Genomic DNA, 14,125 nt, shown 5'->3' with positions numbered 1-14,125 from the left:
ATGCCCTTTAGCTGAGGTGTTGGGTTGGTAGAGGCCAAACTGTGCTCACTGCACCCATGGAACCAGCTGAGGAGCTGGGCTGGCTCCCAGTTCCAATTCCAATGAAGCTGCTCTGTTGTGATGCTCCAGACATTGCCAGTGGAAAAAATACAAAATATGGCGTCGCAGCGCTGAGTAGCAAACCCTTCCCTTGTGTCCTTGCAGGGAATGGTGGGATTGTGCTGCTGCTGGGGGTTGATAGACTCCTGTGCGTGTTTCATGGCCTCCCCGTGTGTGTTCTCTGCAGTGACTACAGGTATGTGGCCGCTGCCCTCGCCGTCATGAGGAACGTGACTCTCCAGATCAATGAGCGGAAGCGGAGGTTGGAAAACATTGACAAGATAGCTCAGTGGCAGGCCTCTGTCCTGGACTGGGAGGTACAGTAACTTGGTGCTGGGAACTTGGGAAAAGCAAATTCCGTGCAGTTGTTGCATTATCTAACTCCCAGCCCAGTCTTGGGATTCCTGGGACAAGGAAGACACATCCGCAGACTTCCGTGTGGGACTTAAACATTAATGACCCTAAAGAAAATCTAGGGTCCAGTTCCAATTTCATCAGTAGAAACCTGGAGTAACTGTTGTGATTGCAGTGCTGGTAGTAGGTGAGCTTTGGATCAAACTCTGTGCATTCTGGCTCTGTGCTGTGTCACTGGGGAGGAAGTCGGGAAAGAGCCCTGGAAATTGTGACAGGTTAAGAAAATGGAGAAAATCCTTCTGGTGGTTGCCTTGTGATTGGAAGCCAAACTCTTAAGCTGGAGTTAGAGATGGTATTTGAATTTTACAAATGACTTTGCACTTAAAGATATTTCTGAACCAGCCCCGGGTGTAGTGATGGTGTAATTAGAGAGCTGAGAGGCACAGGGAAGGCAGAGTCAGCAGAAGGATTCCTCACCAGCAGGCCTTCAGTCTCTACATTTGTGCCATGTGTTTTTTTAAAAAAAAAACCCCGACTAAAATGATGTTCTCCTTTTCCTTTTGTCCCTGGGGTTTTTTTAAGTCATTGTATGCAAGTAATCTGTAAATAGGGTTTGGAAGCAGACAGAGGGCAAATGTTGCTGTAATTCCTCCCAACGTTGTCATTGGTCCATGTGTTCAGCAAGTTGATAGTCAGAGTGATGGAGCAGCCTTTCTTTTTCCTCACATTTGGGAAGATCTGAAATAACTCCACATTCCAGTCATTGGGATCATGCTATGTAAATTAGTGTATGGGAAGAGGCGTTAATCCTTTAATTTTATTTTTTTTTTTCCTGGAAAAGATCTGTGAAGGCTGGGGAGAGAGGGAGAGAAATACAGGTGCATCACCTTCTGACTTCGTGTTCTCCCTGACTGAATTAGTTTCATTGCTGTAATGAAGGTTGGGTTCAACCCTGGATCTCGTGATAAAGCACATAAATGCAGCAGTCAGAGCTGGGTATGGGATTGTGGCTGGCTGGGAGAGCAGAGAGCAGAGACGATGTGTTTGATTGTTTTACTGTTGTTTACTGTGGAGTAACATCTCTCACAGCTCTCACTGACACACATGCTCATTTTGAGAATGAGGAAAACTGCTCTCAAGGAGGCACAGGACCATCAGCTCCATCTTCAGCCTTCAGAGTTTGCCATGGGATGAGCTGATGGGAATCATTTGTAAGAAATGTGGAGCCCCTCTCTGCAAATAAATCTCGATTAAGGGCAGATGAATTCCAAGTCAGTGAATATTCATGTGTGAGTGGAAAGCCAAGGTGACCCCACATAGGATCTATGGAATAGCAGTTTCTTTTTCTCTTCCATTAGCTCAGTTGATAATTCATTTTTATTTAGCCATATCCTTGATAATTCATTCCTGCTTAGCAGTACCCATTCTTTATCTCTATCCTGTCCTCAGGAATTTGCCAACTCATTCTTCCAGGCTTTTTTCAACTAGTCCAAATTTTGAGCACATTATTGCAGCACCATCCTTCAACTTCTCATAATATAGCAAAGACTGCAGTTGGTACTGCTGAGAGATCCCCTGGGAATACAGTGCTGCCCCAGGTCAAAGGAAAACACCTTTCTTGCCTTTTTCAGTCTGTCTTTTGGATTAAGAGGAGGCATAAAGTTTTGATGAGAACAGTAGAGGATGAGAGCTGGACCCAGCAGAGGATTTCATGGCTTGATTCTTCCCTCTGAAGTAATTCTGAATCACCGGATCCAGCCCCCACTTCCCAGCTGTCCACGGAATGGCCAGAAGGATGCACAGAAACCCAAAATACCCAGAAGTGAACCATTGTGCAATGCAGAAAGAGAGTGGGAGAAATCAAAAGCGGTACCAGATGCTTGGATCCACCCTAGATCTGTGCAGATACTCTCCTTGGGCACTGCAGCCCCCACTGCAAACCCCAAGCCCCCCTCAGCTGTGGGGCATGTCCCCCAGGACTCAGGACATTGGGGCTGGTTCCTTACCCAGTCCATGAGGATTCACTCATCGTCTGTGCTTGGCCACTTAAGGGACCTCCTGGTGTGTGTCCCCAACCCCTGCCAGGCTGTGGGCAGTGGGCATTTCCAGTCTGAGGAGACCACAACTCCAGCTGGTCTTTGCCGGAGGACCCTCAGCCAAGGGAGGGCCCCACTGTCAGTGCTGTGCTCCCACTTCCCCACTGTGGGAAGTGCTCCCTGAGGCAGGAAGAGAAACCCACAGAACACTCCCCAGCTTTCCGAGGCCCTGTTCCTGCTCTGATTAGTGACTGTACCCCAAACCAAAGCTTTCTGTCCCTCATGGTGTCACACAGAGCGAGCAGTGGAGCATCACCCGGGGTGCACAGCTCAGCCTTCCTGAGACACATGAAAATAGCACTCAAAGAAAAGCAGGGAAACAAGAAAACAATCAGGAGAAAAAATTATCAGTTCAGACTTTTTTTCCCCAAATATCCAGCCAGGCACAAGACAGAGCTAATCCTGAATTCCCACTGCATGTGGCACTTGGTGATTTATTTCAGTGGCTTAAATGTCTCAGCACGTTGAAATCTCTCATTTGGAGAAATGTCTGTTTTTCCTCAATGTCTTGAGACTAACGAAGTTGATTATCTGATTTGAAAGTGCTTTTTCTTATCTAAATTTACCCATGTTTTGTGATGAGATGGAAAAAAGTGTTTTTTTAAAAAGAAGAAAAAATCCAAACCAAACAACAAATATTTAGCGAGTGAATATTTGAAATGTTCTTGTGTACCAAGTGTGTGTACGTGTTTTCTTGCAAGAAGAGGGTGTGTTTGGGAATGCATACATATTGCTGATCCTAAAGCAAACGGGTAGAGTAGGGGCATGTCCAAGCTGATTTAGGCAGAGGGATTTTACTGAATCCCATGGAGTTGTGCCTGTGTGTTTCAGGAATCACTTTTATCCCTCAAGACTTTTTGCATGTCCTGGGAAAGTGAATTTTGGGATGAGCATTTGGAAACTGCAAATATCCTTGAGTTAACCAAGGGCAGAGGTTTTTCCCAAGAAATCATGCAAGCAGGATCTGATGGTTTAAATTGCCATTGGGATCAGGAAAGGGTGGCCTGATGTAAGGGGCAGCCGATAAGCTTTGGCAGCCAAGGCCTGAAGTCTTAAGGAATTATTGGCAGCTTTGGCAGCTTTAGACAAGTAATGACTGAGCAAAATCTTAAGGGAAGATTCTGATCTCACTGACTGCTATAAAGTAGAAATAATCCCAGTCACTTTGAAATGTGTTCCTGTAAAATTTGTGGGAATGTGGGCTCGACTGAAAAGCCCAGCTTGGTCTGTTGCCACGTATGACTCACTTCTTTATTTTGTAGCCTGAATTTCCAGGATATAAACAGAACCAGAGAGGTGCTGCCCCTGCCTACACCAGTCCTGCCATGCCTTTTGTGCTTTGAGCTGTTAATGGTGCAGAATGTGGAGTCTCCACCACATCCTGCCGAGCTCTTTTGCTGCCTGAGAGCTCTCGGTGTTATGAAGTGTTTCCTGATGCTCAGCCTCTGTTTCCCTGCACTCAGCATCATCCCCTTGTTCGTAGTTAAATACCCTCAGATCAAAACAGTGACATTTAAAGGCAGTGAGGCAAACCAGCACACAAGGTGGTGGAGCAGGTTCAGAGCAGACTTCAAATAGGGCCCATCCTGGGCAGCCTTTCCTGCTCAGTCCTTTCTGCTGCTCCTGCCCTCTGAGAGCTGCTCATCTCCCGGGTTAGTGGGCTACAGCTGGAGAGATACACACACAGCAATGTCAGAAAGACATTTCCACAAAGCCCGTCATCATGTCCAAGTCCTTGCCAGTCCCAGTTTGGGCAGGGCTGTATTTACACCACAAAGTTGAGGCACTGGTACATCCCTGCCTTCCTTCCTCTCTTTCTCCCGTGCCGTGGCAGGAGCATGTTCACCTTTCTCCTGCCCTCCCTGTGGATCCTATGAGCCTGTGGAGCCATGGAGACCCGTGTGCCACTGTGCCCAGCTCCGTCTGGCTCTGCTGCTGGGCAGGATTTGCCATTTCCATTGGCATGAGCCCTGTGCCCACCACAGCCTCAGGGGCCACTGCACCCTCACTGAGTGCCTTGTGTGGATGATGTGGAGGTGGAAAGCAGGTCTGTGCTTCAGCACACCTCAGAATTGCTCCTTTTCATGCCTTTTGAACAGCTCTTGAACCACATCAAAACAAACTGAAGCAGCAATCCTGCAGCAGTCCCTGCCCTCCTGGCAGCTTCCAACAACCCTTTCCTCCCTTTCAGCCCAGGTTTCTCTCAGAATAGGGATATGATGTGGCTCCCATTCCCTAGGAGGGAATCTGTGGAGGTGCCTGAGCCACTGGCAGGATGTTTGGCACAGGACAGAGCCTTGCTGATCAGCCTGGATTGGTTTTAACTTGCTTTTTAAACAGATTACTTTATGCAGCTATCTTGATATTTCTACCAAAGATTCCCATGGGTTGCCACTATGGCAGGTTTCAAGAGTGTTACATTTACATGAAGGGAAAAATATATGTAATTGAGACATATAATGAGCACTGTCCTTTTAAATGTCTTCCCATTCTTGTTGTTTACGGGTCCTTTAAATCAAGAGTTGCTGCCCTTAATTATGTAATCCATAATTGTTGGCCTCAGCCTAATATTATGTTAGTGAAACCAAGAGTGACGTGAAAGAAAGCTGCATGTAACCAATGTGCTGCTTGGCAAGCAGGGAAATCCTCCTGGGAGAAAAATCATGTCAGGGACTGAAATACAGCCTTCTTTTTTCTTCTTCTTCTTGCGCCCCCCCCCCCCCCCCCCCCAAGGTATCAAAACTGAGCCTGTTGAAAAGGACAACATCTCGCTCATGTTCCTTTTCTGATCTCTGTGTAGCCCCAGGTGCTAATCAGCCTGTCAGTCTCTAATTGCAGAACAGCAGTGTCAGGTAGGAGAGAGCCCTGCTCACTGCCTGGGAGCTGGGCAAGGGCACAGAATCTCCTCACTGTGCCCAGCAGTGGCAGCAAAAGGGCTATGTCAGGGTGGGCTTGGGAGCTGGGGGGTGGGTCTGGTGGGCTCCTGAGCATTCCTGAGCATTCCCAAGCCCAGGGAAGTGGCTGCTCAGGGCTGGCTTGTGAGAGGTGGAACAGCTCACAGTGCCCTGCCCGTCCTCGCTGTGTGGGTTCTCCCAACATCCTTTGTTCCATGGCATTGTTCCAACCCTTCTGGTCCCTGCCAGTTGCTCCTTGCAGAGCGTGGTGGTCGCTCCAGCACAACTGGGGAGCTGGGGATCCATGTCTTTCCGATGCAGCAGCAGCAGAGCTGACCCTGTGCTGTCACAGTCAGGAGTAGCCCTGGGACTGTGTGTGTCACTGCAGGCTCGAGGGAGCATGAAACACTCATCCAACCCAGATCTGGGTGACCTTCTGCTCCCATTACTGCTCACAAAGGAGCTCTGCTGTGACTGCACGGAGAAGAGAGGAGTCAGCTTTCTGTCGGCTGCCCTTTGGATGCAGCAGGATGTGCAGGGAGGATGTGTCAGGATGTGCACTGAAAACCCTTGGTGCAGCTGGGGAGGGCTGAGGGTTTTGTTAGAGGCTTATGGGACATAACTCAGGTTGGACAAGGCCTCAGGAAGTCAGCCACTCTCCTCTTGGCCATTCTGCTGCTGTGCTCGGCTGAAGTCAGTAGAAATCTGCCTGTTCAGTGGAACTAAAAGTTCAGCCTCTTCCTTTTTTGGCAGGGTTTCTCTTAGTTTACATAAGGATATAGATGATCCAGCTTCTCTAGGAGTTGGAAGAAAATTGAAAAGAAAAAGGAAATTTTTTCCTAGTTCTGTACAGGATTGGAGGGATCCAGGGCTGGGACTGGGAGAGGCATTTGGGAAAGCCTGCCTGGAGTCAGGCCCATGGATGAAGGTATGCTGGGGGAGCCACATTGGCAGTGGAGCTGAAAAACCAACATGTCCCTTCTTGTTCCCATCCTGCAACTGACTCCTGAGCCCCCAGAAGGGACACCCCCCCTGCAGGGGACAGTTGGTGCTGTTCAGAGGTGTAGAACTGTCAGGAAAAGAACAGCCTTTCAAGGTTCAGTGGTTCTGCTGGGAGGCTCTGGCTGGTGAATTGGCACAGCAGCCAGGGCTGGAGGAGCAGGCAGGGCTCTGGACATGCTGCTCATGGCCAGCCATGTGCTAGTCCCAAAGTATTTGCAATATGTATTTTCCAATTTGCTAACAGCATGGGAAATCAGCTATTTCTAGCCTATAGACTGTATATATAAATTGTTTTCCCAACATAAGAAATGGTATACAAATCCCATCATTTCAGATCCAAATGTTTTTGGGTTATGTAGCTTGCAGGGACTACCCAGTTTGGATTCAGCTAGTCAAGTAGAAGTGCTTACAGAGTCCTCTGTGTGTCCTGAGGCTTCAGATGCTACCACAGGAGTAAAAGACAAAACTGGCTTTCTATTTTTAGCAGCCAGCCTCTCCTAAGCTCGCCCCCTCTCCTAAAGCTCCCATCCATAGGCTTGTGGGAATCTTCTTCATGGAAGCTCGTGTTTAGCCAGGAAAGCCCATAATTTCTGGAGCCAGTGTGTTTTCTTCAGAGGCTTCTTGTTCGAGGGCTTGTGCTCACCTGAGCTGTGGCAGCAGCACACAGGTCCCTGGGTTCTGGGCAGGAAGTGTCACCACCCTGCTGAGACACCACGTGATGCACAGCCCATCCCTCCGGGGAGTGACCCTCTGTGTCCCTGGGAAGTTAACCCTCATTAACCCTTGGGATACCACAGCCAGAGAAGTGAGACTGAGAGGAGGATAAACCCCTGGCTAGTCTGTGCTGCAGGATGGTGATGCAGTGACTTAATGAAGTTGCTGTTGTCACAGGGCCCAGGGACACAGGCGGTCGCTTCCAATCAATGCCGAGAGGTTAATTACACATTTACCTGAGCAGCAGTCTGAAATCCTCACCAAGAAAGGAGGAGTGGGGGTGACTCTTGGCTACTTTGGCACCTGCAGCTGTGAGCAGCACCAGAAGCATGTGTCTATCTAGAACCCCCCCATAGCTGGCTGAACCTTTACAAGCTGTTTGCTGAGCTTTTGGGATGGTCTTGTCCCAGAAATCAGTTCCAGTTTGGCCTCAAAGCCAGAGCTGCAGTAGTTTAAGAGCCAAAAAGAAAAAAAAAAAGCTCTTCTTTTACTTGCTCCTGAATCCTGCTACTTACCTTTGAGCTGGAGTCATCCCGCTTCCTTCTGCGGTGTTCCACCGAGATGCCCATAGGGCAGGTGGTGGTGAATTCACCCATTTTTAATAAATAGATTTTAATTAACTTTTTAAAAAAGTCCAGCTCATTCCAATTAGTGGAGGGTGACTGCATTTGTTCTCTCGGAGAGTGGGAGAGAGAGCTCTGTGTTTTCAAGACCATCTGCTCATGAATCCTTAGAAAAAAACCAGAGAGGAAAACAAGCATTAGCCGGAGGCAGGGAAGGGTGAGGGCACTCTAGCAGCCAGACAGGGAGGCCTGGCCAGCTGGGAGGGCCCGAGGCTGCCAGAGGAACTGGGGTGGTCCTGACAGGTTTTTGGAGATGGGGAGCTCTAATGAGCTATGGGAGAAAGGACTGTCATTGCCTGGGTGAGTGGGAAGAGAAGCAACACTCCAGAGGGGTGAGTTCTGGCAGCGTCATGGGTGGAGAACTGATAGCTCAGTGTTGGTGGCTTTGAGATTTGAGATGGCTGGCCTGACATTTCAGGACCAAAAAGGCTTTGGGATGCTCTTTTAAAGGGTGCAGGGGATTGGTTACCCTGAATACAAAGTGACTGTGCTGGGCAGCAGGAAGGGGCTTTGGTTGCCTGATGCCACCAGCACCTGCAGTGAGATCAAGGTCTGGGGGTACCTGGAGAGGGGAGTGGGTAAAGTGTCTGGAGCAGCTGTTTCCCTGTTGCAATGTGAACTGCAGTGACTGTGCTTTGAGTGCCCACACTTACTTCATTTATTCTCCTTCCTTCAAAATTATCCCCTAACCCCAGTTTCTGGTCCAAAGTCAGATGGGGTGGCTTTGGGAGCTGCTGGAGGGCCAAAATCTTACTTAATGATTGCCTCTCCCCATCCTACAAAGACAGACGTGTCCACTGCCCTGGCTGGGAGCAGTGGCTCACTCGGCCTCGTTCTCTCTGCCCTCCAGGGAGACGATATCTTGGATCGCAGCTCGGAGCTGATCTACACGGGGGAAATGTCCTGGATTTACCAGCCTTATGGACGGAACCAGCAGCGAGTTTTCTTTCTCTTTGATCACCAGATGGTTCTCTGCAAGAAGGTAAGGACATGGCTAAGGGCATGCTGCAGACAGGCTTGCCAGTCCAAAGTGTTTTTTAGGGCAAGGTGGCTCTTTGCTGCATGTGCAGAAGAGGATGTGGATAGCACTGAGGAGGGGCAATCCACATGCTCAGAATACTGATTTGTGGGATAGTGAGCATATTGGAATAGAGGGATTTTTATGCTCATAGCAAATCCAGCCTCCACTTTTTCACTTAATGCCTTTTTCTCATGTACCCCTTGTTTGGCTTGTTGCCTCACTTCTCCTTTTAGGTTTTGGCTGCAGCATATGATCTGGGATTAGATAGCCCTAGAATTCCTGCATAAACTGCAGAGCTTGGCACTTGGGCTGACAGCTCAGTGGCTGCATTGAGACAATGATCAGCAGCTCAGTCTGTGCAGGGTGTCTGTGCTGGCACTTGGGCAGAGGCATTTTAAGCCTCATCCTGATGTCTCTGCTGTGCTGGGTTTTACAGGGCACGTCTCTGCCATGAAACCCATCAAGAAGGTAGGAAGGCAGTGCAGGATGCCGGTGCTGATGTGCTGAAGTGTTAATAGCAGCAGGTGAACTGTATTTCAGAGCAGCTCTATGCAGCAGCAGCAGCATCACAGCTGTACTGCTGTATCCCACTAAGGTGATCCCAGCTCACTGCCATCCCAGCTGTGCTACGTGAAGGGACAGAGCCGTGTGTGACAGCCTGGGATTCAGTGACGTTCAGTGCAGCCACACAGAGAACTGTGCAGGGGGAGTCCCCATGTCTGGCTTCAGTGGGAAGTGCAGACAGGGAGCTGTGCTCCTGTTACAGCCTCAGGGCTCAGGACATGCTGAGCCAGCCCCACTCCATGTGCCAGCCCTCCAAGGAGGGCCCTGGCACTGCAGGAAGCAGCGAGGGAGGAGGCGTGGGAGGCTCCTGACTCACCGCGGCATCACTGCCCGCTCATAGCCTGTGCAGTGCAGTGGGTGGCACTTTCTTCTCCTGAGTCATGGTTGACTGAAATTTTGCCTTCTGGAATGCATGTGCTTGTTTTTCCCCTCCTCATTGCTGTGCCTTTTACTCCTGGCCTGGCTCTGCACAAAAATAGCCACAGAGCAACAATAACCAGGTCCGACGGTCAGAGCTGGCATAATGAGTCTGGAGGTGCACAGCTGGTTTCAGTTTTAATCTTGACCTCCCACACTTTGATTGTGACCCGAATTGACAATTCACAAGGCAGCATCCAGCTTGGCATCCAGACACTGGGTCTGGTTCAGAGAGGTATCGAGCGTTCCTGTAACTCCGGGAAAACCATGGCTGGGATTTCCGTGGTCATCAGCATGAGTGGAGAGTGTTCAGCAATTCACAATGGGCTGTGGGGGCCTGGCAGGTTCCAGCAGTATGCAAAGAGCACTAGTGGGACACTGTCCTCATCCATTCTGCACACAGAAGGTCCTTTGGGGGACGTGGTGCTGCAGGAGGTGCTGCACAGGGAAACATCCGGCAGATTGGAACATGGGGCCTGGGCCTTCCTGGAAGAGAGACTGTGCCAGGATCTGGCAGCCCTGCTGCCACCAGCTGAGGTCTTTGGGACAGTGTGTGTGCCCTGAGCTCTGGGGTGACAGGGCAGAGGGTGGGAACTCCTGTGGTGACCCCAATGTCATGGGCACGGAGCTCAGACCTCGCTGTAGGTTCTTCTTCTGCATCCCTTTTTTCCAGCAGCAAACTGCAGTTACTTTTCAGTGTTGGGGCAGGAGGGGAGATGAGGTTACAGCTGTACTCTCCCGTGATAATGCTTTCCTTGAACTTTATTGAGAATAATTGTCCCAGTATGGGTCCAGAGGAGTGTTAGCTCACATTTTGGGATCAAGAATCCCATATAAAATAAATCTGAATGATTTGTAGCCTATATTGCCTTCACCCTTGTGTCAGGCTTTGCTGCACAGATCCCAACAGGCAGGATGACCTCTGCTTTAGAGCCAGAGCACTGTGTCTTGGGGCTTTTTTAGTGAGGCAACATTTACCTCATGGTGTGGGAAGTTGGAGCTTTGAAATTATCCTCTGAGGGATATGAAATATGACCCACATCCTCCTGAGGAGCTTTGGTACCACTTATGATGGCACATCTCAGTGAATCTTCCTCTTCAGAAGATTTTCTGCATTTGTGGTTTTTTTCAGATATAATAAATCAGTAGGTATAATACATCCTTCATCATGACACAATCTATATGAGAATACTTTTTTTTAAATTATGGTGGTTGAATTTTATCTCTTTATTGGTCAAAAGAGATTTTTAATAGAAATAAGGAACTAAAACTAATTCCTTATTTAAATATGCCACAGATGCTTCAGTTTGATGAAGGTTTGCTAGATATCCTGAGAGGCTCTAGAAGACAAGCACATATTTCAACAAGATCCCCCACTACTCCACATCTTCCTTGCAGTTACCTGCACATCATCCTCACCTTCATTACCTATGGTCTCCTTGGCAGATGTTTGCAGCTGCAACAGCTCTGTGCTCTTGCATCCCCTGGGAATGCACGTGGATCCCATGGTTGCAAAGAGTGATTCATGAGTTCCTGATGGAACACAGTTCTGTATCCTAAGCTCTGTGACAGTTTTGGATGTTGGTATTCTCTGTCCTTCCCTTTGAACTCCGTTGTCTCCGAACGTGGTTTCACAGTGGGCTCATAGCGCACAGGCTGGCAGGTTCCTGCTCATGGTTTGTGCAGTGGAAGCTGAGGAAATCTTACGTGGCAAACCTGGCTGTAATCAGTGTCCCTCCTGTAGGCCAGGGTGAGGTGTTGGTGTTTGCTGATATACCAGTAGTCCAGGAAGATGGAATATGAATTCCTGCACTATCTGGAAGAGAGCCAGTGAAAGTCAGTTTTTCTTTTGCTGCAGAAATTTGGGCAGCACTCTGGTCCCAGCCCTCCAGAGTGCTGGGCGTCAGTCCCAGGAGAACCCACTGTGACCCTCGCTGTGTTTGTACTGCTGCTGGTCCCCTGGGTGGCTGTACTGCTCTGTACTGCTGTATTGCTGCTGCACTCAAGCAGAGTGATAAAAAATTCTCTCTGTAGCCAAGGTAACAACTCATTCTGTGCCCCTTATTTCAGGTGGGTGCTCTGTGCAAAGTGACGTGTCCTCCACCCTCATGGAAGTTTGGGTTTCTTCACAGCAGTTTTGCTGTCAGTGAACAGCAAAGATTGCTCTGGTTCAACCTCATGGCGTCCTCTCTGTGGCTATATGGACAAGGCACAGTACACATTCTCAAAAACCATCTTGTTTGTACCATTCTCCTGCTGGCTTGGGTTTGGTCCAGCGGCTCCAGCGGCAGCTGGCCCAGGAAGGTTTCGTCTCCTGTTGTGTGCTACCAGAATTTACCGTGTTTCTTTTCCCACTGATCCATCCACTGTTGCCTGTGTCTAAGGGACATGGTCTGTTGGCTGTGGAGGTATTTCTAGCGTCCAGCTACTGCTCTCAGCAGCAAGTAACATTTCCAAATAACCCCATCTGCTTTGCTCATGCCCTGCTTTCCAGAGACTTTACCATCCCTTTCTGCTGTTGTCTGAGAATGTTTCAAGGTTATGGAGCCTTTTTTTTTGTTGGACATTTGGCCAAGACATTCTGTGAGGGAGGATAACTCTCATGTGATTCTTCCTGACAATATCACCTGCTTGTTCCCTGCCTGATACACCTGCAAGCCCATCAGTAGTGCCAACTCAGCCCTCTGACAGCCAGGAGCTCGCTGATCAGCATTCACTGTGTTTATTGGTTGTTCCCAAATATTTCAAGCGAGGCTTCAGCATCTGCCTGGCCTTTGGAAATCGTGGTTGTCCACAGATCCCTGCAGGTTGGGACCATGCCTTGTATCCCACTGCTCTCTGGTCTCATACAGGTGGGTGGATTGGGCTGAGAGCTGACGGTGGGAGCAGCTCCTTGAACCTGAACGTCCTTGTTGTCTTCCCACTGGCTGTGTGTCCTACGAGTTTTCCAAGGGCTTTTGCAGTGTGAGCTGATCCAAGGTTTGTCCTTTCAAAGCAGTTGGTGACAGTTTGTTTGGGTGTGAAGATCCAGGTATTGGTGTGGTCATTGACGTGACCGCATTGAACTCTCTGTGTCAATGTGACTGTCATATACTGGTCATTAATATAGTTCAGCTGTCAGGAGAGGAGTAGTGGCACTGGTGGGATCCAGTGGCCAAGCTCAGCCCCTTCCCTGGCTGCCTAAGATCCAGTGCCTCAGGCAGAATTCCCAAACACATTTCCATGAGCACCATGAGCACAGGTCTTCAGAGACCTGGGTTGTGAAGATGTGTAATTACCAAGGGCTGCATTCAACTGTGCTTGGTAGGTGTTATTTCCGCCGGTGGGGGTATCTTTAGGTCTTTATTCCAAGGAGGAAACCTGCACTAAGATTTCCAAGGGCTGCATGCAGCATGCACCGTGGCAGGCAGCTCTCACTGCTGGCAAACATCTTGCAAAGCAACTTGTGTGGGATAATTTTAACAAAAGCTGTTTCTGAGCTCTTTGGTTTAGATTTGGCCATCAGAGACAGCACTGGTCACTTCCTAACATCACCACTGGATTATTTCCTGGTGCCAGTAAGGGAGGAGTTTAATTGGATGAAATGGCCATGTCAACTATTTCAGGCTTCAATAAACTGAATGCTGAAATACCAGTTTGTATGCCACAGTTCCTGATCCAGAGCCTCTGGGAGAGCTCAGGATTCAGGTTTTCTTTGCAAAGCAGGGTAACTTTCAGCTGCTGGATTAATGTCAAAGTCTCCCAATGAATTTTCTGTCCGTGTCTCCTGAACCAGAGTGTGGGACATTGCCACGTACCTGAGGACAAAGTGGTGGCTTCTCCGAAGAGACTGTTGATTGGATGCCCTAATGCAGAGTTGCCTTTTGGGAAGGCAGAAGGGAATACACTGAGCAGGAAGCAAGCACTGGCCTCACTGTGCCTTGCCCTATGTGTATAATAGGAGAGGAATGCATATTCAGGCATGCTGACCATAATTACCAAGAAATGAAGGCAATCCTGGATGATGGCAGCATTAAAAGATGTTGCCTTAAAGGCACAGGGTCCACTTTCCTCATCACTCTGAAGTTGAGAGAGTTTGACACAGAGATGCTTTAGATTTGCAAATCATGGTACTTAACATCCAGGCCTGTGACACGTAGCATTAATTATGATCACAGCCTGTTACGTTGGGGATGCTGGAGGCACTCAGCAGAGGAGGATCTTCCCTTATCTGTTCTGGGTGATAGTTTGGATTCCCTCAATGGGCTCCAGGGTGCTGCGGCATTGGGCTGGGAATGACAGCATGAAGTGTGAAGGGTTAACTGAGTTTCTGCACCAAATTCCACTTTTCCTTCCTCAATA

At 49.0% G+C, this 14,125-nt stretch overlaps 1 protein-coding gene across 7 annotated transcripts in view; it reads left to right on the top strand.

Annotated features, from left to right (window-relative positions):
- The window catches only part of ARHGEF9 (Cdc42 guanine nucleotide exchange factor 9), a 207,610-nt gene that overhangs the window by 169,415 nt on the left and 24,070 nt on the right, over positions 1-14,125 (top strand). For all 7 annotated transcript variants that reach the window (XM_027662249.1, XM_027662251.1, XM_027662255.1 and 4 more), the window contains 2 exons: positions 287-416; positions 8,633-8,764. In XM_027662249.1, the coding sequence (XP_027518050.1) occupies positions 287-416; positions 8,633-8,764 (262 nt within the window). The remainder of the gene's footprint in view (positions 1-286; positions 417-8,632; positions 8,765-14,125) is intronic.

Source organism: Corapipo altera, unplaced genomic scaffold (assembly GCF_003945725.1).
Source record: "Corapipo altera isolate COAL_440 unplaced genomic scaffold, ASM394572v1 326, whole genome shotgun sequence".
In the NCBI taxonomy this organism is placed as follows: domain Eukaryota; kingdom Metazoa; phylum Chordata; class Aves; order Passeriformes; family Pipridae; genus Corapipo; species Corapipo altera.
This window is presented reverse-complemented; position numbering and strand designations above follow the sequence as displayed.